Below are 25163 nucleotides of genomic sequence, written 5' to 3' on the forward strand. Positions count from 1 at the left end.
AAAAAGATCATGGTATACATACTTTGTATACCATACTTTATATATTAGAAGGAAACCATTAAGAAATACGAGAGATATTAAATGTCTCAAAAATTTTTTATTATCGTTTTAATCGAAGTTAAAAAAATATTGTATATAAAGTTTTTATAAAAAATCTAATGTTTCTCACTTAGGAATAATATTTAAAGATATATTTAGAATATCGAATAAAATAGAGGTAAAACAGATGTTCTCAGACATTAGTAGGACACATCTTGTTCATTGACTTTAATTCTATAATCTGAATACACATTTAGTTTCTTTCTTCAATGTACAAATGATACTTTCATGACACCCTATGATGAATGTTATCCAGTAATTTCAAGAAAAGATCGTGTGGTAAACCACGTGATATTTGCTGTATATGGGTGTTTAATAGATTATATGTCTCTTCTTCATATATAGAATAAGTGTTTGGCAAACCCAGATCATTGTAAAATCTTTTCACACATTGCTCTTTCTCTGGATCTGATATTCCATAACATTCCTATGTAATAAAGAAGAGAATTACTACTGCAACAACATTTGATAAAACAATTTAGGAAATAATACTCACTTTTAAAATTTTACGTTGCTCTGGTGTAGCACGTTGAAGTGCCACAACAATCAACCATGTACATTTTCCCTCTTGTATGTCAGTATTATCCTTGCCAGTGACTTCGGATTTCCCATAGCAACCCAGATAATCGTCTTGGACTTGGAAGAAGTGTCCCATTTCGAACAAAATCGTTTTCGTTTGTCTCAACATTTCTGGATCTTTTATTCCAGCCTACATAATGTTGCGCATAGAACATTATTATCATTAAAGAGTACAAAATAAAATCTTTGTGCATAGAGAAACTCAAATACACTTACAAAATGCATTGCTACGGTTACTGGCAAAATGAATGTATAATATGAACATTTAAACTTGACAATGGAATTGTATCGATCCATTGTAAATAGATCCAGATCCGGCTTTTTACCAAAATTAGTCGAAAGTAAATCTAAAGACTGGCCCCATGCAGTCATTTGTGTAATCTGCCGAATTTTTATAAATATAAATGTATGATTAAAAAGAAAAGAAAAAGGTAAACGCATTTTTAATATATGATAAAAAAAGACATTTTCACTTACGTCATGAAATATTTCAAATATATCAACATAGCATTCTTTTCCTTTTAAGTGTTTTTTAATTAGAAAATATATAGCACTCTCTAACAATGTAGCATCATTAACTGCCGCTAAACCTATATCATTATGACGATACCAACATGGTTGATTTCGACGAAATGCCGATCGATCCTGGATATCATCGAGCAAAAGAAAATAGGCTTGCACCTGCAATGAATATTTATTATTATATATAGCAATATAATATATATATATATATATATATATATATATATATATATATATATATTCACGTTTTTAATTTTAAATTATCTAATAATATATTCTAGATTAATAGATTACAATTTAGGTACAAGTCATAAATAAAAAATAATTGAATAATTTAAACATTGTCAATTATAGGCTTGATGAAAAAAAAACTTGCACATACAAATATTATATTTTTAAAAATACTTTTTTGCACTACTAAGACTAATCTTATAAAGCAGATGTGAATCCCGTTCCCCCATATATATTTTTAATGGACTTTTTTTAAGTAAATGAATTGTAATATTTTTTATATATCTTCTGCTTTTACAAGTATTTTCATATCTCATCTTAATTTTGAAGTTAAATTATTTCACGCGAGATATATGTGTATGTGTATGTATGTATATACATATACATACATACATACATATATATATATATATATATATATATATATATATATATCAGTATCACATAAATGAAAACAAAGTTACGCACCAATTCCACACACCATGCTAGAATTCGTGCTAGGCGGATGTTGTCTTTCGTAAGTTGATCATTAGTTGCCAGTAATTTATAGGCATAAATTAATGCTAAACTGCGATTCTTTTTTCCTCCTGGAACATTATACTGCAATACCTAAACAATAATAAAAATATATTAATCTGCATATTTATTTGAATTTATGGCTTGTTGCTTTGTATCTAGTCTTAACATTATAGTTTCTTAAATGTTAGTGAAACAATTTTTTAATTTTTTATATACAATCTTATTGATTTCGCTTATTACATTTCTCTTTTAAATATTCTTAAATTTTCATATTAACTCGTTTTGATAAACTTATATACTTTATTATTAGAATAGAGCCTTATTAAAAATATTTATAATTTTGAAATTTTATATTATATATACATCATATACGATACACACACACACACACGCACACACACACATGTATGTATGCATGTGTATATATTATACATACTTACTTTTGCCATCCATTTGGAAACTTCTGGGATTTCTATGGAATCCGTAATATCACGAACAATATCTGGCCATATGGCCATTAATTCGCGAGTTTCGTCCTTATTTGTAAATATCGGTTTTGTCGCATAATGAGCCATTTGTACTGTAGAATCCATTGTTCTAAAAAAATTAAAAAATCTTCGTAATTGAAACATAGCAGGCAATAATAATGATATTATCACATGCGAGTAAATAAAATGTCGCGATAAATTATACGCCAGAAAAAGAATTTAATAAAAAAAAATAATGAAAAGAAAACCACCTATAAAAAGAATTTTGTAACTTTTGCGTCTTATATTTTATTGAACTTCAACCTTATCAGAACTCAAAAAGACTCGAAACTGGAGATAACGTTCCTCTTCTCTTCGGTATATACATATCCGTACATTAGAATAACAAAACATCTTTTTTTTTTTAATATACATGTATGTATATTAAAGAATTTTACAATAGTAGCAAAGCTGCTTTTTCTGCTGAACGCAGCTTATGAATGATTAACAAATTGCGAGTCTGCGCATTGAATTTGCATGATTGTCGTATAAATGTCATGGTTTTAACCCCACGCATTATAACTCAATTTATATATTTCAAATATACATCAAACATAGCAGAGCTCGTGCAAATATATTGACGCAAATGTTAAAGAGGTACATATATCGTCGCTCTTATGCCAGTACCGCGAATGTTCAATTTTATAGTTCTGAGTTATTGCAATTTGAAAATTTAAATTATTAATTTGTTCCGAAAAATCAGATTCTTGTTTTGTCCTTGTAATTCTTATAATTAATTCAAATACTACTTATAATATTTACATTATGTTAAATTAGTAGTATGTGTTGATACTTAAATATTATGCATTGGTGATTGTGGCAAAGAACATTGCACATTCATGGTTTTGGCATAAAAGTGACGGTATCATCGCATAATTTAAATATATGAAAAATGTGACATTGCGTTAATTGAATAATCGCGGTAATATTTTAACTTTTAAAAATGCGTTTTATATTACATATATATAAGTTTGTCATTTTATGTAATCCATTTGACATTAATATATTGAATGACATTAATATAATGAATGACATTAATATATTGAGTGACATTAATGTCTTCAAGATTGAATACATTAATGTCACTCAATATATTAATGTCATTCATTATATTAATGTCATTCAATATATTAATGTCAAATGGATTACATAAAATGACAAACTTATATATATGTAATATAAAACGCATTTTTAAAAGTTAAAATATTACCGCGATTATTCAATTTAATGTTGCGTAATCTCGATTTGTAAAACATTGTACCAAGAAAAATGAATTGTTTTAAAAATTGTGTGAGATTAATTCAAATTGTATGTATATGTGTGCGTGTATTGAACAGAATAGTATAAATGAATACAATTATCGTATAAATTTATCGCAAAAGTTTAACATACTCATTTAATAGTCTACTTATATTCTATGCATGTTTATTATTTATATTAGATAGCGATTTGTTTAGCTTTGAATATGTGATGCAGTAACTCGGACGAGTTTCTCGAGCAAAGCGAAGATGAACAACCGGAACAGGAAATAAGCGCCCAAGAGACCATAAAGATCGCGATCAGCTGCGGCACGCAAACACGAATACGTTGCGCTCCTGATTTAAGTAAGCAGGAATTTATGAATATCATGATCAAAGCGATAAATACAGATGAAAGTTCAGCATCAGATAAACGAGATTGATTGAAATCTTGTTGAAGACACACTATGGAACCTATCTTCGATATAATATAAATCTCTGAAATATTCTCGTTTTTTTTTTTTTTACGAAAATCTGTTTTAGTTTTGATTATTCTCACAAATAATTTGACACAAATAATTTGAAATAAAAAACGATATGTTGCATTATTAAGGAAAGATGCTATTTATATGATTTCCCTGCAATAATGCAACTGCGTTGAAAATAAAATTAAATGACTTTATTCGCATGAGCATGCTGTTTTCCGTCAGCTGATAAGCGCAAAAAATTGCGTCGTACGTTCGTATGCGCAAGTAATTATCGAACTCATTTGCATTAACGATTTATCAAATTTATCTTCTACTTGTAATTTTTTTGCAAAATGGAATAAGCATCGTGTATATTTTCGAATGCGCACCAAAAACTCCATGTTTCTTTGAAAAAAAAATGTGACCCAGCATTTTTTACAACTTAAAATATCTTGAGATTATACTGCGTATCAAAATTTTATAGGTAAGTAAAATCTTAATTTCATTTATAGGGATAAGAATAAATTTTTTTATTCCTATTTTGGAAAATTAATTCTCAAATCATATACTTGAACCGAATTTGTATCCGCAATCGGTTTCTATTTATATCCTTTTTGAGAAGTTTGAGATTTAAAGACACTTCATTGGAAGATGTATGGTCTGATGCTAATATTAATCTTATTTTTTGAATAATACAAATTATAAGCAGCAAATATATTTTTAAAAATCTACGTGTGCCATTTGAAGATCGTGATTTCTTTATTGTAAACTATTAAATAGCTTTATTGTAGCTGTTAAATCACAACGTTAGAGGCAAAATGTCGTAAATTTTTTTCCTGAAACAATAGTTTCCATTTTAATAAAAATGTATCGCGTGGAATGCGATATGTTAAAAATCATTTATCGGTAGTTATAAATATTCTATCTGATAACATAATTATAATACATAAAAGGGGATTATACAGTGTGTCCCAAAATTAAATATCGGGAGCGTATGATGAGCGTATTGATGAACTAAGAAAAAAAGCCCTTTAGAGATTTGTTCGTTTTTGTTTCGTTTTGAAGAAAATCGTAGAAAAACAAAAAAATTTCACCAAAAAAGTTAAAATGACATTAAAATTAGGTTTATCAAAAAGTATTATGAGATAAAAGTTGTAAAGCATTTAAGAAAGGGGAGTAAATTAAAATTCTCTTGAAGTAAAATTAGAGAATTGTAAATTACATGACAACGCAAGATGATTGTATCCTAATTACTTAATAATATTTAGTTTATAATATAACAATAAATTAACAATTATACAGTTACTCTATATTAACATTTTTGCTGTCATTAAGAAAGGAATAATATAAATAAATAGGTTTAAATAAATAAGTTAATTGAAACGAAAAAAGCTCTCATTTTTTGCACTCATTTAGATAATAAATATTTAGTAACAATATAGAACACACACACACACACACACACACACGTATACAAATAATCTCGCGTTATTGCGTATTTCTTTACAATCCTCTAATTTTACTTCAGAAAGATTTTAATTCATTCTCTTTTCTTAATTCCATGCTCTACAACTTTTTCTCATGATACTTTTCTATAAACCTAATAATTTTAGTGTTGTTTTAAATCTTCTAATAAAAATTTTGTAGTTTCTTTTTGCGATTTTTTCAAAAGAAGCAAAACGAGTAAATTTCTAAAGAAATTCTTTCTTTCTTAATTTCAATCTCCCTCCAGAAGTTTTGACATTTAATTTCGGGACATTTTATTTTATATACTCTATATATGTCGCGTCTGGGAAAAAAGAGAAATAACGAAGAATATTTCGAGTAGCACTAGCACACAGTCTTATCATCAATCTGACAAAGTATATTTTGATATGTCGAATGTTGCTTGCTGGTTTTGACGAGCCTCACAAGGGATATATCGTAAAATAAGTCAGGTATTTTAAAACATACGTGTTATCGTTATCGTTGCTATGATCCACGAACTACGAGCCACGAGCTACTAGCCACGAGCTACTAGCCACGAACTACTAGCCACGAGCTACTAGCCACGAGCTATGAAGTTTTACAGTTTTAAATTTTAAACGGGGAGCACACACTTTTGCATAAGCGCATAACTATAAGCATAAGGAAATTGATTGGTTCATTTCCTTATGCGTATATTTGTGGACCAATCAATTTCTTTATGTTTATGATTATACGCTTATGCAAAAGTGTGTGCTCCTCGCTTTACATCCATGAAAAATTGAATATGTATGTACATACATATGCACACACACACACACACACACACACACACACACACACACACACACACACACACACACACACACACACACAAACAACGCAAAACACAAATAAAACAAAGATTTATTATCTTCATCAATATATACAAAGTTTTTTTATGATTCAGCGCTTTTCGTATATTTAGCATATTACTTATATTTTCGATTAGGCATATTGTGTTTAAATAAACCGTTCGTGATTCAGAATTCTATCTGACAGTTTGGCATATTTTCTGAATTATTTATATAATTGACAATCAATAATGTACTAATAATAAGCACTAATTTAATAAGCACTCGAATGAAAATGTTTAGTTATTTTAGATATCGGATTACTGTTTTAAGAAACTATTAAAATATACTTCCAATAGTATAAAAAAGCTGTTTATTAAAATTAAGTCGAATGTAATTAAATTTAGACGCTTATTAATGTGAGTGTCATACGCTTATTTATATTAAATTTAAGAGATTCTTTTAGTTTGGTCTTCTCGAGAATATTATATGTCGATATATACAGTGAAATTTCGAATTCTAATGGAATTTCTTGGAATAAATTACTTTCTTTATTGATCTGCATAAATCACTTAAAAATGTTTTCCGTTAAACTTCGTTGATCATATTGGTATTCGAGATATATGTGTTGTGAAAAATAAACAAAGGATCAATAGCACAACTGTTTATTCTGAGCTCTCAGCGATTTTCAAAGTTGTTCATATAATGTTCTCTCATGCAAGTATATTTTTCAGATATACATAGACGTATAGTATACGTATATATATTAAAAATTACTATCAAACTTCAGTTAATTTAATCATTGATTAATTTACACATTTACAGGATGGCCAAAAGCAGAATTTTTAAATTTGTGTGTGTGTGTGTATTATATTATATACCAGAATTATATTGTTAAAAAATTTTTGTTAGTCGTAAATTAATCAACGATTAAATTGATCGGAGTTTGGTCGAAGTGGCCCTAAATAGCGGAAAAAAATAAAAGCAAGAAAGAAGGAAAGAATAAAAGAAAAAACCACTTTACAATTATGCCATCTTAATAATCGTGTGATGTTATTGAGATTTCATTGAGTATTGTACGCTTGGCAATATTAATTCAATATAAGCCTAATAATTTGCTTAATAAATTTTAAATGACTACACAATAAGGAAAAATTATTGATAAAACATTGTTTGCACAACGAGTTATTATTAACTAGTCTCTAGAATTTTTACAATAATACAAATTTTCTTTATCAAAAAATTTTTTCAGCTTTCTTTTCTCAGCGCTTAATTTCAGAGAGTTTTAACGCGCAATTCAGAAACTCACCTGCGATACATTGTTTTGTTGCGATGAACAGAGGAGCACGCGCGCAACGCGACGTGCGCGCGTTCAGCTGTGATGAGACGTTGTGCGACGCCAAGTGCCGATAAAAAGCGATTCCTCGCGACAGATGACATGTTCGGAGCACTCTCGAAGCATATATATTCTCAAACGCGAGGTCCAGGAGTCAAGTCGTGACGAGTCGAACACGCCCGAGATCCCGAGATCCGGGAAAGTTAAATGAACACGCAGCAGACACGGACGAACACGTACGAACTGCACCGAGCACTCGCAGCGCGCCGTTAACTTGTTAACGGTGTTATGTATCGAAGAAAAAACGGAGAAATAAAAGGGACAGGAAATAGCAGAGTAGCAATTGACGCCAATGATTGAAAGATTACCGTCGTTGAACTTCGACTCCGGATGTAGTCGCGTGAATAACGTCACGTCGCTCTCGCGCGACACAAACGCAAAACTCTGGTGCTTTATATCGCCTGGCGATATCACTACGTCGCTACGTGACACCGGTATCTGTATATGCATTGCTCATTATACCATGGACCAAAAAATCTTATATGGACGGCGCATTTCTACGTGAAACTGTTAGCTGAGATTAACGATAAGGAGGGACCGCAGACAGATGCTTCGGCCGAGTCCGATTGCATGCTTCGGACGAGTTCGTAATCTTACGTAAATAAATCAGTGATACTCAACCAGTTAACTCTCGCCAAGATGTTCGTATTAAAACCATTTACGAAAGGATTAATCCGCATTAAAAATTCTGCATAGAGAAAAAGTATCCCCTTTTCCAACTCTTTCTATATATCTTGTAATAGGTATTATATGTACTCTTAATAATGTTTAAACAAAATTTTTTTTCTAAAAAAAGAAATTTAACAGGAATAAACAAAAAAAATAGGTAAATCATATAGATGAATAATATATTAAATCTATTTTTCTCTTTTTCTTTATAATAATATAATTTTGAATACAATACATCTGTCCATCATTACCACATCTCATTTTATATCCTATTTTTTTCCTAATTTCATTATTTCATATAATTATTTTTATTTCGCTACATGTAAATGTTTTTTTTTTCTCTTGATTTATTTACCTATGGAAAGGTTTCTTATTAGATGGTACTGGTAATCTGTATTTTGCTAATTCTACTTCAGCTTCTCCGAATGAGTCCACATGGTAACAAAAATATTCAGGATTTTTGTATTCCTTATTTTTGGAGGCACCAGGTCCTACAGCTATGTAAATTTAAGTTTGCAAAGGTTAAATTTTTTAATATGATTATATAGCACACCCAAATATATTGTGAGAGATAACGATTTTTGATCTTACGTGTGTTTGGTACTTTGACGACATTTTCACTGAGACCTAACACATTAGTAGTCACGGTAGATTGATTAGTACTCGTAGCCTCTGCACTGTACGTTCGTAAAGGAATAATTGTTATTCTCTGAAAGTAACAATTTGCATGTTTGAAGCTTATATAAACAGAGAGGTTACAGACTTTTGAATAAATTAAACAGTTCTAACAAAATGTAATTCATTGTCAGCTGTTTTTAATACACACCTGTAAAGGTACTCGTCTCGCTATTACATGCAACATTTTGCGATAATTGTAAATTGCAACAACTTAGTAATTATAATGAGCGAAAAATCTTGATATCTTTTTGACCCCAACTCACCCTCCTCCGTCCTCTCCCGGTCACCCGATCGCTGATATGAAATATCTAAAGTTTCACAGTTGGCAAACATGCAAAAAGTGAAGGGAGTTTTGATCAAAAAAATATAATTTAATAAGGATAGCGCTCACAATTTACAATATAAAACTTCAAATATTAGAATTCTACAAAATTCCAACTTTATTTATTATTTTCTTTTCTTATAATTTAAAAAAAAAGTAGGAGACAGAAGGGTAAGGTTATGTATGGTTACGTTCAAAAATATACTTGTTGAATAGAGTACCGTTTGATTGGCCAATCAGGACAAAGAAATCTTTGCTTCTTATTGGTCAATCAAATGCTATTTTATTTTATATCGTAGTTCGAATGCAACCACGAAGATATAGGATGCGTTCCGTTTCATGCATTGAACATGCACGGAACGCAACCATAGATTGGTCGATTTCTTCGAGGAGAAAACTTGAATGAGTAGTCGGCATTACGTAATATAGTGTGAACAATTTACAATAATTTCCGTACGTGAATCTTGTGAGAGGTGTTCGTATCTCGTGTATCGTGCATTGCACATTGTATTTTTTATTTTCGGAGTGACATAACCTGAGACCTATCCTATCGCTATCTGTTTATGGCGAATTAAGTTGTGAGATTTGACATACGATTCGCGGTGCGTATGGATATGTAATTATTGATACCATATTATATTTTTGGCTTCAAGTTGCTACGTATCGTTTTTTACTTTGCTTAGGGTCAGAATTCAATCAATTAATATATACATATACACACACACACACACACACATCATATAGATATATGTATGTGTGTAGCTCATATGACTGATGAACCACAATCTTTACTTTTAATAATTTGTTAGCGAATGCCAAAATACAGTAATACATAGAGGAGACGTGAATATTTACAAGAACTTTTTATTATTGTTATATAATATTCATTTATAATGCAATTGTATTTTAGCCTCAACTATGTTATTACCATATCTAATAAACAATTGGAGATACAGCAATGCGCCTGAAGGCAAACAGCCGTTTGAAAAAGTGCTCGGGCTGAGTAAATATGGATTTGGTGGTAGCTTTTTCATTGGCGCATATGATTGTATACTAGTATCGCAATCATACACCTTTTGGGAAGCATTAAATACAATGTCTTATTGGGTGGTACCTATTACTGCCATGTGTGCCACTTTTGCCTCTGTGGCATATACAGTGACAAAAATTAGAGGAAAAGACGGCTACGCCAATTATGTTCTAGCTTGTATGTATAAATATTAGATGTTAGTTTTTTTCTTTTTAGGGATAGTTATGAATAGTTATCAAATTTTGTTATTTATTTGCTACAGCATTAGCTACAAGTGGAGTCTTCTATCATTGGCAGAGAAACGGTGTGCTCACTCATAGCTTCGCCGTTGCATTAATTGCGTGTTCCATTATTAAGAAACATGGTGATTTGATTAATTGGAAACCTTTTCCACTAGACGCTGAATTATTAACTCAACACACTACTTTCCCCTATGATTTTACTATTGTCAAGGATCCTAGGGGACGTAGGCCCTGGGAGTAATGATCTTTTGTATATATAAAAAAAAAGAAAAGAATTAGTGCTGCATAAAATTAAATGGCGATATGTTATACTATACACATATAATTGATGATATAAAAAGATACATAAGATGTATCTTTTATTTTCATCCTGTATTTATTCAGATTCTAGTACAATAAATAAAAAGAATTGCAAAAGGATATATTCAAGCATTATGTAGAGAAATCATGTCAGTGTTTCACCTTTTGTGACCTGTTAAATAATTATATAACTATTAACATAGTAATATTAAAAAATACTATATTAATAATGTCATTTAATGTTTAAAAAATTTTAAAATACTTTGTGTGTGCAATTAATAAAACAATTACTTCTTCAATTTCAATGTAAATTCGAAATCACTTACGCATGCCTCTAGATATTCAATTCTTCGTTCAAGAGTCGTCAGCTTTTCATTGAGGACTGCTATTCTTGATCTACAAGACATATCTAAAAAAAAAAAGATATTGAATATGTAATATAATAATATTTTCGAATGTAACAAGTAAGTAATCGCTCTGAGAGCGATAAGATATGCATATATATATATATATACATATATAATAGTTTCGCTAGCGAGAATAGAAACTTAGACTGCGACAAATTACCGAAAGAATTAAGAAAATCCGTAATTTTTTTGATACTGCCAGTGATAACTTCTATGTATTCACGATTAGCCCAGTCCTGTTGAATTTGCTTTTGTATCGCTTCCCGATGTATGGCTGCCATTCTCACCGCGTAATGTCACGCGCGATACGCGCCTTCCAAGTTTCCTTTTAATAAATTGTTGATCTAATCACGTCAAGAGAGAATAATATATTTTCTCAATTTTATCATATTGTTTGAAATGTGTTGAAAATTGCGGATTGATAGTTATGACCTAACCTTGAATACTGCATAGACTTTAGGAAAACTTGGAGCTTTTTTGTGCGGCGAAAATGAAAAGAATTCAGGACTACCACTGTCAAAAAATAACTTTCTATGTATGTCCCGAGAAACTGCCAATATTGGCAGCAATGAGATAGTAAGAGACAGAAGGACACGAGAAACATCATTCATATACGTATATTTTTATTTATATATAAAAAAACTACGTATTTCATGTGCATTCTTTCGAAAGGTAGTTTTTGTCTTTTTTACACCAAATAATTTCGGATTTTGAAGATCCGTATATGAGAGAGACGCGAAAAAGTGTCTTTCGGAACGCACGACAGACACGTAACCACGTAATATTTGTTTATATAGTCTATATCTATATTATGTATTGATTCACAGTCATTCGATATTTTTGTGGTATGCACAACGAGCACTTGGTCTTTTTGAGTTTCTGGAAATAGTGCATGACAGCTGTGGAACGTAAATAGTGCATGACAGCTGTGGACACACGTGACTAGTGTTTTACCTCTTTGATGCTTATTGATCTGTTAATCATACAATTGTCATTCTAAGATGTGGATATTTCCGATTATAAGACATCGCTATTACACCAGGTTAGATAATCATCTCTTTTTTCCCGCTCTCTATAATTCTCGTTTGTTTTCGATTTGATCTCTTCTTTCTTGCACTTTCGACGTTTTAAATGATATAAATGTAGAGATAATATTCAAAATTTAACAATCAATAACATAATTTTAAAGCAAAAAATAGTTATTCCTGTAAATATCGCTTATTGAGATCCGATGAGGATCTTAAACATCATAGCCCTTGCAGCACTTTACTTCGCTCCAACATTGATTACATATATTAAGAATTTTATTTATACAACATTTAGATATATTTGAATAACGAGAATACAATACATTTCATGGTTTTCACATCTAATGTAAAAAATAGTTTTAAATAAAATTAATGATTTTGTGTGATATGATATTGGATGTTTGATGATTTTACATATCAAATAATTAATAGATGGCTGATTTTTTTATATACATATGTTGGGTCGAAATAATATTGTGATATTATAATATAATGATTTTGTAACAAAAGCTTTTCAATGAACATTGCTATTTTTTTCAGTTTTATTATGTTTTCTTATTATTTAATGATGGGAAAAGAAACATCTCACACTTGTGTTAATTTAAATTTCTATAATAAGTTCATATCTATCATTAATGATAATTCGTAATATACGTTTCTTGATTTCATATGTGATTTCGTGTGTATTGTAAAAACAAAAATTTTTTATCGCGTACGTATATCGTAAAAGCGCGCCAGGATTTACGCGCCATCTGGCAGCGTAATTCAGTAAAAATTTCGAGGAACACTGCACGGATCTCTACGGATCAGACACTGCAAACTCTGTATGTATGCACATATGTTGTTTTTTATCGGCGGATATTAAATTTTATCTAATCTCGCACGTAGCTGAATAGTTTTTAACACTTTAAATTTGATTCGATGATTTTCGTGATGGTAGATTGTGATGTCCGAAAATATCGCCGATTCATGGCGCGATAATCGCTGCGTAGAATGTAGATTTACCATTTTTTTTTTATTTGGCATATACCGCGTGTTCCATAATTCTAGATCTTAAGTATGATTGCAGATTTCAAGTCTTTATTAAAAAACGCATTTGATTTCCAATTTGTAATTTCCAGTTTGTAATGTACTTTAATATTTCTGAAATGCTTTTTTCTTTTTGCGTCAGATGAATTATTTTCTTTTTTTTTTTTTTTACTTTTATATTCTAGATATGAACGAATATAAAAATAGATATATATTCACTTTTATTAAACGAGTTGTATGTATATAGTATATATAACTTATATAACTTTATAACATATATAATATATAGTATATAAGCTTATAACTTAATTTATTTAAATCACATTATATTGTAATGCGATATTAAAAGAAGTGATTTTTAAATAAGAAAGAAAAAGGATCTTATATTTATCTTAAGCTTGAACATAACTTGAGATATTACTTTAGTGCTGCTTTTACATATTCTTTTATATATAAATAAATAATTATTTTATTTTAATTAAAAAGTATTGATTAAACGATACAAAAAATTTAAGTAGTTCTAAACAGAACAAGAAGGCCAAAAAATAATCTTAAAGATGTCTAAAAAGAAGGATGACATCTTTAAATCATCTTTTATTGTTCGACATCTTTTAGAAATATATCTGGCTATTTATATGTTTATAATATGTAATCGTATGTGATCGCATTGTTATATAAAGAATTTTTTTAAAGTACGTTTTTCTGGAAGATTTTCTTTTTGTTCTTTTTATTTAAAAATAAATTGCTTTTATAATATATTATATCAGTTGATGAACATTTACGCACTTAATTTTATAAATAAGACAAACTTAATTTTTTTTATATGTGAATGTTTACTGAGGTAATCTAGAATTGTTATCTGTTTTTATAAATTTTTTATTGAAAGAAGCATTACAATACAATACTTGTAATACGTACGATATAATAATTAAGCTCATTTAACTTAATCATTCGATTGAACTTAATAATTATTCAGCGATATAATGTGCGATATAAAATCGATCATTGCAGTGTATACTCTTCATGCCAATCGTGTTATGACTTCGGGAAGATGCAATCTTTTATCAACAGTCCGTTATGTGTCCGAGTTATCTAAGAAACGGCGCAATACAGTGCATTACGGATGTCGCACGGGTTTTCATCTGATTAAAAGTATCCTTCTTCCTGTCGTCGGGCAACACCTTAACAGGTCGAATCATACACTAATTCATATATTTAATTATTTATTATAATTATTATATATTTAATGTGGAAAAATCTTATCTCTCAAAGATTACATATAACTAATTTTTAACATTAATACTTTGAGGTAACGTCTCATGAGATTTGCATTACATTAAATTAGATATGTTTTAGAAACATATCTTATGATAAATTTGGACAAAAACTGTTTCTCAATATAGATTTAAATATGCGTAATATTTTTCCGCAACTGTTAAATATTTAAACTTTTTTTGTTTTTGAAACTCAATTTGTTCTGATAGTTTAGTAATTTTTATGTTGTCATTAATAAAAAAAGATTGAGTTTATATTTCTATTCTACAGTTTAAAATTTATATTAACAAATACGTTTGAAACAGATCAAATCTCAATTTCCCGTTATCATCGGTCAGAATGGCATCGACATCCAAAAATAGCGCTAAAAATACCAGTCATTCTAATGTAAAGAAGCTAAATCGTTTGAGCTTGGAAAAATCGCCGTACCTACTGCAACACGCGACTAATCCCGTGGAATGGTATCCTTGGAGTGATGAGGCTTTAGAAAGAGCAAAGAAGGAGGATAAAATGATTTTTTTATCAGTCGGTTACTCCACGTGTCATTGGTGCCACGTGATGGAAAAGGAATCATTTGAAAACGAAGATATCGCGCGAATCATGAACGAGAACTTTATTAATATTAAAGTGGATAGAGAAGAGAGGCCCGATATTGACAGAATATATATGACATTTGTTCAGGCACGTGTTATCGGAATAATTGTTAATTGTTGCCTTTCGTATGCAAAGTCAGAAAACAGATAACGAAATATATATCTTCTACTTATACAATTGGTATTTTTTAGGTGTTGTTAAAAAATTCAACATTTACTATAAATGCATTAAACATAAAAATATTGAATTTATTAAACATATTACATATAATAATATGAATAATATAATTATATGTACTAACTATACTGATAGAAATATATATATATATATATATATATATATATATATATATATATCTGTTTTTAACAGGCAAAGTCAGGCCATGGTGGTTGGCCAATGAGTGTTTTCCTATCGCCGGATTTAACGCCGGTGACGGGCGGAACATATTTCCCGCCAGATGACAAATACGGCCTTATAGGATTTAAATCGCTCTTGTTAGGAGTTGCGAAGGAGGTGTGCAAAAAGCGCAATACTTACATTCGATTTAAATATTCTTGCGTTAACATATTGAGAGAATTTACATTTATAATTTGTCAAATATAAATTAAATCTTATTCTCGTCCTGATAAATTAGACTTATAAATGATTTCTTTATTATAGTGGGCGCAGCAAAAGAGCAACATAATCAAATCTGCTGCTAATATAGTAGAACGTCTAAAGGATATTGTCGAGTGCAGACAAAGCTTAAAGGTGAGATTTAAAGATTTAAAGAATTAAAAAATTTTTATACACATTATGCTTTTATTCGATTCTGATTTATTCAATTTTCACAATTTTGCAGAAAGATGATGAATTTCCCTCAATTGAATGCGCTTTGTTATGCGTTCATCTTTTGGCGAATGGATACGAGCCGAAATTTGGCGGTTTTGGCAGCAGATCCAGAATGAACGCGCCGAAATTTCCTGAACCTGTCAATTTTAATTTTCTTTTCGGTACATATGCTTTAAGTACCTCCTCCGAATTGCGTAAGCAATGTTTAGAAATGTCTCTGCATACCCTGACAAAGATGGCTCACGGTGGAATTCACGATCACGTGGGACAAGTAAGACCATTTTTTTATTTTTTAGCGATTATTATGTTCGAGTTAAAAATTATCTCAAATGTGTCGTATTCAGGGATTTTCCAGGTATTCTGTGGATGGCGAATGGCACGTTCCTCATTTCGAGAAAATGCTCTACGATCAAGCTCAAATAATACAAGTCTACGCCGATGCTTACGTCGTCACGAAAGATTCATTCTATTCCGATATTGTAGACGATATTGCAACATATGTCACGCGTGATCTGCGACACAAAGTATTACCTATATTACATTTTCGTTTAATTTTCATCGATGTGATAGCAACAAGGATTTACGAGACTATAAATATTTATATTATGTATGCTTTTCAGGAAGGTGGCTTCTATAGTGCAGAGGATGCCGATTCACTTCCAGAACCACAGGCTTCAGCGAAACGGGAAGGCGCATTTTATGTTTGGACTTATAAGGAAGTTAAGGATCTTTTAGATAAGAAAGTACCTGGTAACAATAATATTCGATTTTCTGACCTTGTCTGCTACCATTTCAATGTGAAAAAGGAGGGAAATGTGCGAAAGGCTCAAGTATGTTAGATATCTAACGTAAATTAGAATCGAAATTATAAAATAAAAGATATTTATAAAGTAAGATTTGCGAATGTTTATTTGACGGTGTAGGATCCTCATGGCGAACTCACCGGAAAAAATGTATTTATTGTATATGACGGCATAGAACAAACTGCGGAACATTTTAATATTAGTATAGAGAACACTAAAAATTATATTAAGGAGGCCTGTCGAATCTTATTTGAAGAAAGATCGAAGAGACCGCGACCCCATTTGGACGATAAGATCGTCACAGCATGGAATGGTAATGAATTGTCAATCAATGATCAATCGATGTCGATGATGAATGATGAAAATATTCATCATCGCAACGAATGTTTTCGACACAGTTTAATAATCTATTTACAGGTCTTATGATAAGTGGTTTTGCGCGTGCTGGAGCAGCTGTGAGAAATGACAAATACGTCGAATTAGCGACGGACGCTGCCAAATTCGTAGAGCGATATTTGTTTGATAAAAATAAAAGCGTGTTGCTTCGCAGTTGTTATCGTGGAGAGGACGATAAAATAATGCAAACGTGAGAATAGACGTTTTATTTCAGTGTCGATGTCACATATTGTGAGATTGAATCTACGATATAATTTATAGGAGTGTCCCGATTCACGGTTTCCATGACGATTACGCATTCATCGTGAAAGGATTACTTGATCTGTATGAGGTCAATTTCGATGCGCATTGGCTCGAGTTTGCTGAGGAGCTGCAAGATATTCAAGACCGATTGTTCTGGGATTCGCGGGACGGCGGTTATTTTTCCACGGTTGAGAATTCTCAGATGATTTTACGGATGAAAGATGGTACGGCATGTTTTTGTGGTAATTTTAGTTTAGTCATTAAACGGGAAGGTATTCTTTAATGGTGCGGCAGTTATGTCGAGTAAACGAGATCGAACAAAAAACCGCATTCCGCCATAACGATCATCATATTCAAATATTTATAGCGTTTGCTGAATACTCATTACAATTTGATCGTTATATCGTGTCTTCAACAGTGTCTTAACTCTTATATTCGAAGAGACAAAAATTTGAAGTCAAAATATGAAAGATATAAAAGTCAGATTCATATTTTCAAAGTAAGAAATGATGTAGATTGAGATCTTATACAGTGTTTCCAAATAAACGAATTAGAAAAGTGAAATTGCGAAATTTGAAGCTGATTATAGTCATGAATTGTCGAAATACTAAAAAGCTGTTGATAATATCTTACCTTTAATAAATTCGATTGCAGCTCACGACGGCGCGGAACCATCCAGTAATTCTATCGCATGCTCTAATTTATTGCGATTAGCAGCCTACCTGGATCGTAGTGAGCTCAAAGATAAAGCTGAACGGCTTCTATGCTCATTTGGTAAAGGACTCACGGAGATGCCAATTATGTTTCCACAACTGACGCTAGCGTTGCTCGAGTATCACAACGCAACGCAAGTACGTGTCTTTTGTTTCTTATCCTGTCGTTGACAATATGTGCGAATTTAAGACGTTGGCGAATTTCCGCCTGTGTTCTTAACACGCTCTTTATAGAGTGTGGATTTTTTTTTCAGATTTATATTGCGGGAAAACCGAACGCTGAAGATACAATCGAGATATTGAACGTTATCCGCGAGCGTTTGATACCAGGTAGGGTGCTCTTGTTAGCCGATCCTGAGCAACAGAACAATGTGTTGTTACGTAAAAACGCGGTCGTCAGTAAACTGAAGCCGCAGAAGGATCGGGCGACAGTTTTAGTATGTCGACGTCATACGTGTTCTGTACTGATTATGAATCCTAACGAGCTTGCTTCTCAATTGGATGATATTGAATTTACCAACCTGTGAGAGGCAAGGTCGTTCGTCATAATTTATATTTGCGGAAGAGGAAAAGATTCCGCCAGAATATTTGTCGATATAAGTATAGCCTCAAGAAGCAAGGTAATGTCAAATGACGTTTTAATGACATCTTATTGACGTTAAAAATATCTATAAGACATTATTTAACGTCACCTTGCTACTTGTGTCTCGGCGCGCTCCTTCCTCGTAAAAAGAATTTATTGTTGTTGTATTAAATAATTCAAGATTAGTCCGCAAAAAGATTGGTGTAGCAAGAATCATCGTAGTGTTCGTAAGTGCGAACGGATCGATAACGTATTGCAACCAAATAAAGAGATGTATCCAATAGGCATGTATACGATGTGATATACAATGACTTTGCGCGATAAACTTTGGCGTTTGAACTATACGTCGCATCGTAAACATTCACTTTTATTCTGAATAAACTGGCAACTGTATAAAAAGAAAAAAAAACGTCCCTTTTCCTTTTATTTTATCAATTATCAAGATTCCCGGTTAACGTTTTTCTATTTCGCGTAACATCAAATTTCGCAGATTATGTCAGTCACTTGAAATGTCATGTAGAATATACGCGGTTGATTTCTATTTTCGATTGCGCGCGTGGAGTCGATTAAGGTCGACGACGATGCGTTTGTAATCTTCAACTTGATCGTTTCCGGGCATAACGCTGACTTTAATCGCATATCCAGTATCGATTGTAGTGGCTAACTTGTCGTTTTTACGTTCGAGTATTCACGTAACAGCGCGATATACACGCGGTTTGCGCCTTCTTCGATTCCTCCAATTTCCGAACAAAAATAGACGAAATGTATAGTAAAATGTATAGTAAATGTATACACTCAGTGATCGTTATGATATTTCAGCTTTGATTCCGTCATATCATCAAAAGTTTCGTTACAAAATAACAGTGCATAGAAGATTAAAGATTGCTATCTGCTTTTCGTTGCGATATATATATATATATATATATATATATATATATATATATATATATATATATATGTATATATATATATATATAATTATTAAATGATTCAAATTATTATGTAAAATTAATCACTCTTTAATTAGTGATACTTATCAATAGAGTCCAATTATAAAATTAATATAAAGCTCTTCTCATTTCTTTTGAAACTCGTAGCACTTAAATATATATATATTTTTTTCCTTGAAAGGTTTTAGAATAATAACTTTAAAAAATTCATATAAAAATGTTACATATGAAAATGTACAAGTATGTATTTCAATCAAATTTGTTTAATGAAGAAATTCCATCATATTAATTAATGATAATATTATTTATTAATTATTAATAACTTTCAAATAACAACATACTGTCGCGACGTAAGCTGTATACCTATATTATTGTATACCATAATTTAGTGGAATTTGTCATTTCTATCATTGAAAAGCGCATTTATATTTGAGTAACGCATTATTTCTAACAAAGTTTTTTTTCAGCGCACCAAACACGGATCGAGAAATGTTTTCTGAAGGATGTCGTTACCTTGAAACATCAAATTTGATGCTGTAAAAATGAAATCGTCACGAGTTTTTATCGCCTTTATCGAACAAAGTTCAATCCTTATGCGTCGTCGAACAATCATCTATCAACTACATCCTCAAATATTATCGATGCTTCCCCTTCCTTGTTCATTTCTCCATTATTCGACGCAAGAAACGAACTTCTCTTTCGCTGAACTTGCTTTCCGTTCGATCGCTTTTCACACTCCTGCATCCCTGGAGAAATTTCAGCGGTGCCGATCACGCAAAGTATATGTGATCCTAATCAATTAGCCCGAGACATCAAAGTTTCATTAAGAGAGATAGCACTCCCGCAAATGGCATAGAAAAAAGCACAAGTGTGATTTAGTCGACATCGAAAGCGAAAGCGAGGATCTCAAGGACTTTGTCAGATCCTCTTCAGTCTCACTGCTTCATTCCTCTGCCTGCTTCTCTTTTTCTCCTATCTTTCCCTCTGTTTTGCTCGTTCGCGAATACCAGTTGTGACGGAGCTTCGGTCGACCGATCGGGAGGAACAGGAGGAAGTGGAGGAGAAGATGATGCGCGCGGCCGGGAAGCGTGGGAGAGGTGGAGGAAAGAGTAGGAAGATCTCCGGATTTTCTCTGGGGGAGAGGATGTTGGAGGTCGCGAAACGCGACGGATGAGGCGAGGGACACGCATACACCGGGGTCGCGCATGCGTCCATCATCATCGGCGTCGAGGATGTTCGACGTTTTTTTCAGTCACCGGTTGACGCTGCGTCGGGCACCGTCGTCGTCGTCGTTACGAATACGGCTGTGATCGCGCGGCGTTCAGCTGTTACTACCACTGTGCCGTGTAATGTCCGCGATCATCGCTCATTCGCGGACGAGAGTCCGCGTTTAGTGTCCGCTTGTCCGCGCGACCGATATCGCGATCAATAGAATCCGCACTTGAAAGAAAAAAATTACGGACCCAGGTGATGGATAACTAGAAATAAAAGAGACGGTCATAGTGGTGGTGGTGGTGGTGGTGGTGGTGGTGGTGGTGGTGGTGGCGGTGGTGGCGGTGGTGGTGGTGGTGGTGCGGTTGGTCAGTTCTCGACCACGCGCTTTACGCGTGTTCTTTTTTTCTGGATCTGATCACGCCACGATTGCCGCTTTCTCGAAAAGAAGAATCTCGCGTATGACCTCGTGGTGAAATTTGCGCGCGTTCATCCTCCGGGGATATCGCGATATCGGGGCAAGGTTACTGCGCGCTCGCTACGTTCCGAGGTGAGAAGCGCAGGTGATAGAAACAGCGGACAGGCGCGTCGAGAGATGCACATCTTCACACCCGCACTTTAGGTCTGCTGGTTCCCCGATATAAGATGCAATCGGCGGACAATCGCTCCCTTCCTCGATCGCGACCAACGTGTCAGAGTTAAGACAACAGTTCGGAGGAGAGAATCCTTGCGAGGAAGAGAATCACGTCACAGAATCAGCGAGAAGGGATGATACTGCCAAAATCAACTGATTTTTCGCGACAGTAGTTACGAACGTGCAGAAAGCATCGGACGCGACACAAGATCGGGCAATGAGAATCTTTTCCTGCGACGAGTCTCCGAATCGTCGCCTCACGCAGCTCCAGGCGTCGAGGAGGCCGCAACGTCGTTGAGGACCTCCGAAGTCGCTGGGAGAACGTCGCGCACGAAAGAAACAGAGATTCCGAGGATGTCGCTGCACTATCCTCAGGGATACCGATACCGATCCGCGTCAAAGACAGGCGGCGGCATCGGGGCCGGAGGGGAACAGGGCTCCGATAGCGACGTGGCGGAGCTCAGCGACTTCGAGGACGACGAGGATGAGGATGAGGCTCGCGAATCCGCTGAAAGACGAATAGTTGTGGAAGAAGAGGAAGAAGATGAAGATGAGGATGAAAACGATGAAGATGATGAAAACGACGATGACGACGACGACGATGATGATGATGATGATGATAACGAGGATGAGGAGGAGGAGGAGGAGGGCGAAGATCTACCCTATCCAGGTTTCGTTCCAATTGCTCTCAGATATCTCGACCAGACCACACGACCGCGCAACTGGTGTCTCGCGCTTATCACTAATCCATATCCTTTTGATATTTCTCGACTAGATACAGTAGATATTTTTTTAGGATTTAGCCTGCATGTATGATTTCATTTATATGTGTTGTGTTTCAACCAACACATAAAAATACATCTAACAAATATGTATGTCAAGAAACTTGAAAGATTTTTTTAGGATTTTTTTGAATAGACTTTAAAAATATTTTTTAAAAAAAAGTTCAAATTGGACTGCCAGATTTTAAAAGCACATTTGAAAAATGTGTTTTTACTTTAGTTTTTTAATAATTAAGAAATTCTTTAATTTCTTGACATTTATAAATTTTATTCTACAGTATATATTTGACAGGTCGGAAAAAAATATTTTACCACAAAACAAAATTAGAATCGATTACATTGGATATCGTTTCTAGGTTTTGTGGAAAGTATTCGACTGTATCTTCGTGTATATTTTACAAACACAAGTTTGTACTTTTCATGGTCGTGGTAAGCTGGTGCGAACTGTTCCAGTCGATCTTCATTACGAATTTATTTCATCTCTCTGGCTACAAGGTTGCGCGTGCGTCAGCATTCGCCGTAGTAGCTATCGGGTTTTGTTGATTTTCCTAAGTTGCTATGTAATGTGCAACGGATTATCAGATAAGATCAGATAAAGCGCGATACACACGTTTAATTCGATTGTCAATAGCATCGGAGCTTGCTATCGGATATATTCGTGCAGGGTGTAGTTACGACGAATTTAATTCATTATATCATTAAATCAGTCGCGTTATAACATATGCTAATAGTTTGACAATTAACATCAATACTATTTCGCGTTATCGGTTTTTATATTTGAGACGAGAGTGGAGGCTATTTTTAAATGTAGATAACAAATTATGAAACCGTAAAAATGTGAGAAATAAGTATATCCTTTTCTTCTTTTTGAAATTTGATAAAATATCTATTAGATTTGATGTGCATTGTAATAATTAATTGATGCCAAAATCTAAAATCTAAATAGGCTGAATAATATTTCATCTTGAGAAGATGAGAACATAACGTGTAAACAAGTGTGAATATTTTACTTAGCGGAAAAATTGAGATTAGAAAATTTCAGAATTACAATACACACTTGTTAGCGAATCGAAAGATTGAAAGATTCGACTATCGATCAATATTTTCTAAAGCGCGAATAATCGCCTTCCCTTGCGAGCCTCCGACATGTGAAAGTCCTTCGGGAGTACATTTAATCGCTCTGTTTTCGTCTTCGCGACGTCTCGTTTAAAAGAATTTACGGGAGCAATTTGCGCCCTACGAACGCGTAACGCTTCCGCCCCATTTGCTGAAACGCAACATTATTCTATCTCGCAGCGTATTTATCACTGCGAATAAACTCGATAGCAAGCGTGGTGGAGGGAGACCGGTCTGTAGACTCCTTAAATAGGTCATTGATTGACCTATCCCCAGGCGAATCCTACACGGAGCGCACTGCCGCTTTTCATAGTGACACAGTTCTCTCTTCTCTCTCTCTCTTTTCTCTCTATGGCGGCGGTTTTCCCTTTTCTTCTCCGCACGATGGCTTCCCCTTTCCCTACTCATTTTCCTTCTCACTCTCTCTCTCGCTTTCGTTCCCTCCTTCCGATTCCCGGCGCGTAACATCCGAGCTCCTACACCCGTTTGTGCGAGAAATTACTGTGTGTGCGGAAGAACGCGCACACCGCACGTGGTGCGGTGGCGATCGGGCAAAATTTAGTCAGCCTCGCTGTAAGAGCAACAAGCGCGCTGCGTGTGGCAGAAAGATTTCCATTGTGCACCGCGGACAATAGACGGATTTGTGCATTGCGAATGCGTTGCGGGATCTCGAAGCCTGTTTCGCCGCTTTTCCTCTTATCCGCGGCAATGCTCTGCTGCTGAATCGTCGTTGAAATCGTGTTTTGTAGGATGGCGAACCCTTGGGTATCGAAACATGTTTCTCTCGATCGAGAGGATAGTGCTATAGAGGAGGATAGGAGTGATATAACAAATCTAATTTTTATATCCCTGAAATATTTTATCATATACGAAATCGTGAGAATTCACTTTAGAACGAAGATTTTCACGTGTTTAATAACGAAAACGCGAAATATCGAATAAGAAACTGTTAAGCTGCAGTTTTATTGTATGTGATAATCGCAAGCGTGGAGATGCTGGATGATTTTAATTAATCAAGTTTTAAGATACATTTCACAAAATGGGTATCGCAGCAGCGTGCGTGTCCTTGTGACTCATCGATATTTAACTCTAGCGGACGAGGAAACGTCAAATTACACTTTTCTTGTTCTAAAATTGTAGTTTATAATTTTTTTATAAAATTTAGCTTTTCTTTCTTTTCTATATCTAAGAATTAGTAAATTCTTGATACGGTGCTTCTTGATTTAACATTAGAGGAGCATGAAAAATAATAGAACATGCATAGCTATATTTTGAATACGTGTGAATAATAATTCTACTATCTAATCCGTTTCCATTGTAATTCAGAACTTTAATTTGCTTGGCTCCATAAGTTTAGAGTTAAACGACTACGTAAGGCAACTTGAGCAATGGATCGATAAATAGCTATCAGATTTCTTTCAATTTGGAACGAGAAGCCGCGAAAATACATA

General features: G+C 33.3%; 6 protein-coding genes across 16 annotated transcripts in view; 3 read left to right on the plus strand and 3 right to left on the minus strand.

The window, feature by feature from the left end:
• Window positions 1-77: 77 nt before the first annotated feature.
• On the minus strand, window positions 78-8580 carry LOC126858589 (farnesyl pyrophosphate synthase). Of its 3 annotated transcripts, none has more exons than XM_050609050.1 (7): window positions 7789-8580; window positions 2391-2547; window positions 1900-2040; window positions 1156-1359; window positions 895-1059; window positions 596-808; window positions 78-526 (listed from the first exon to the last, which is right to left on the minus strand). In XM_050609050.1, the coding sequence occupies exons 1-7, from the start codon at window positions 7917-7919 to the stop codon at window positions 326-328; spliced, it is 1212 nt and encodes a 403-aa protein (XP_050465007.1). In that variant the 5' UTR covers window positions 7920-8580; the 3' UTR covers window positions 78-325. The 3 variants fall into 3 exon arrangements, with proteins under 3 accessions (XP_050465007.1, XP_050465009.1, XP_050465010.1); XM_050609052.1 differs by lacking the exon at window positions 7789-8580 and adding an exon at window positions 6136-6257; XM_050609053.1 differs by lacking the exon at window positions 7789-8580 and adding an exon at window positions 2690-2762.
• A 131-nt stretch (window positions 8581-8711) lies between these two features.
• LOC126858617 (uncharacterized) lies at window positions 8712-9531 on the minus strand. The gene is made up of 3 exons (XM_050609101.1): window positions 9371-9531; window positions 9136-9253; window positions 8712-9041 (listed from the first exon to the last, which is right to left on the minus strand). The coding sequence occupies exons 1-3, from the start codon at window positions 9404-9406 to the stop codon at window positions 8896-8898; spliced, it is 300 nt and encodes a 99-aa protein (XP_050465058.1). The 5' UTR covers window positions 9407-9531; the 3' UTR covers window positions 8712-8895.
• A 351-nt stretch (window positions 9532-9882) lies between these two features.
• Window positions 9883-11236, plus strand: LOC126858610 (uncharacterized). Its single transcript, XM_050609093.1, has 3 exons — window positions 9883-10146; window positions 10455-10751; window positions 10837-11236. The coding sequence occupies exons 2-3, from the start codon at window positions 10463-10465 to the stop codon at window positions 11055-11057; spliced, it is 510 nt and encodes a 169-aa protein (XP_050465050.1). The 5' UTR covers window positions 9883-10146; window positions 10455-10462; the 3' UTR covers window positions 11058-11236.
• Window positions 11123-12099, minus strand: LOC126858618 (probable protein BRICK1-B). Of its 2 annotated transcripts, XM_050609102.1 has the most exons (4): window positions 11961-12099; window positions 11684-11867; window positions 11443-11525; window positions 11123-11288 (listed from the first exon to the last, which is right to left on the minus strand). In XM_050609102.1, exons 2-4 carry the CDS (start codon window positions 11802-11804, stop codon window positions 11262-11264), a joined length of 231 nt encoding a protein of 76 aa, XP_050465059.1. In that variant the 5' UTR covers window positions 11805-11867; window positions 11961-12099; the 3' UTR covers window positions 11123-11261. The 2 variants fall into 2 exon arrangements, with proteins under 2 accessions (XP_050465059.1, XP_050465060.1); XM_050609103.1 differs by lacking the exon at window positions 11961-12099 and having other exon boundaries at window positions 11684-11954.
• Window positions 12100-12101: 2 nt separating this feature from the next.
• Window positions 12102-19427, plus strand: LOC126858571 (spermatogenesis-associated protein 20). 3 transcript variants are annotated; one of them, XM_050609011.1, is made up of 15 exons: window positions 12102-12195; window positions 12351-12565; window positions 13282-13375; window positions 14592-14769; window positions 15161-15542; window positions 15825-15962; window positions 16110-16199; window positions 16291-16551; window positions 16625-16804; window positions 16901-17110; window positions 17204-17396; window positions 17501-17669; window positions 17741-17946; window positions 18377-18573; window positions 18690-19427. In XM_050609011.1, the coding sequence occupies exons 4-15, from the start codon at window positions 14618-14620 to the stop codon at window positions 18960-18962; spliced, it is 2451 nt and encodes an 816-aa protein (XP_050464968.1). In that variant the 5' UTR covers window positions 12102-12195; window positions 12351-12565; window positions 13282-13375; window positions 14592-14617; the 3' UTR covers window positions 18963-19427. The 3 variants fall into 3 exon arrangements, with proteins under 3 accessions (XP_050464968.1, XP_050464970.1, XP_050464969.1); XM_050609013.1 differs by lacking the exon at window positions 13282-13375; XM_050609012.1 differs by lacking the exons at window positions 12102-12195; window positions 12351-12565 and having other exon boundaries at window positions 12590-13375.
• A 2108-nt stretch (window positions 19428-21535) lies between these two features.
• Window positions 21536-25163, plus strand: part of LOC126858561 (voltage-dependent T-type calcium channel subunit alpha-1G) — a 47449-nt gene continuing 43821 nt past the window's right edge. For all 6 annotated transcript variants that reach the window (XM_050608984.1, XM_050608987.1, XM_050608980.1 and 3 more), the window contains exon 1: window positions 21536-22562. In XM_050608984.1, the coding sequence (XP_050464941.1) occupies window positions 22169-22562 (394 nt within the window). In that variant the 5' untranslated portion in view covers window positions 21536-22168. The remainder of the gene's footprint in view (window positions 22563-25163) is intronic.

This window comes from Cataglyphis hispanica, chromosome 26 (genome assembly GCF_021464435.1).
Source record: "Cataglyphis hispanica isolate Lineage 1 chromosome 26, ULB_Chis1_1.0, whole genome shotgun sequence".
NCBI classification, from domain to species: Eukaryota; Metazoa; Arthropoda; class Insecta; order Hymenoptera; family Formicidae; genus Cataglyphis; species Cataglyphis hispanica.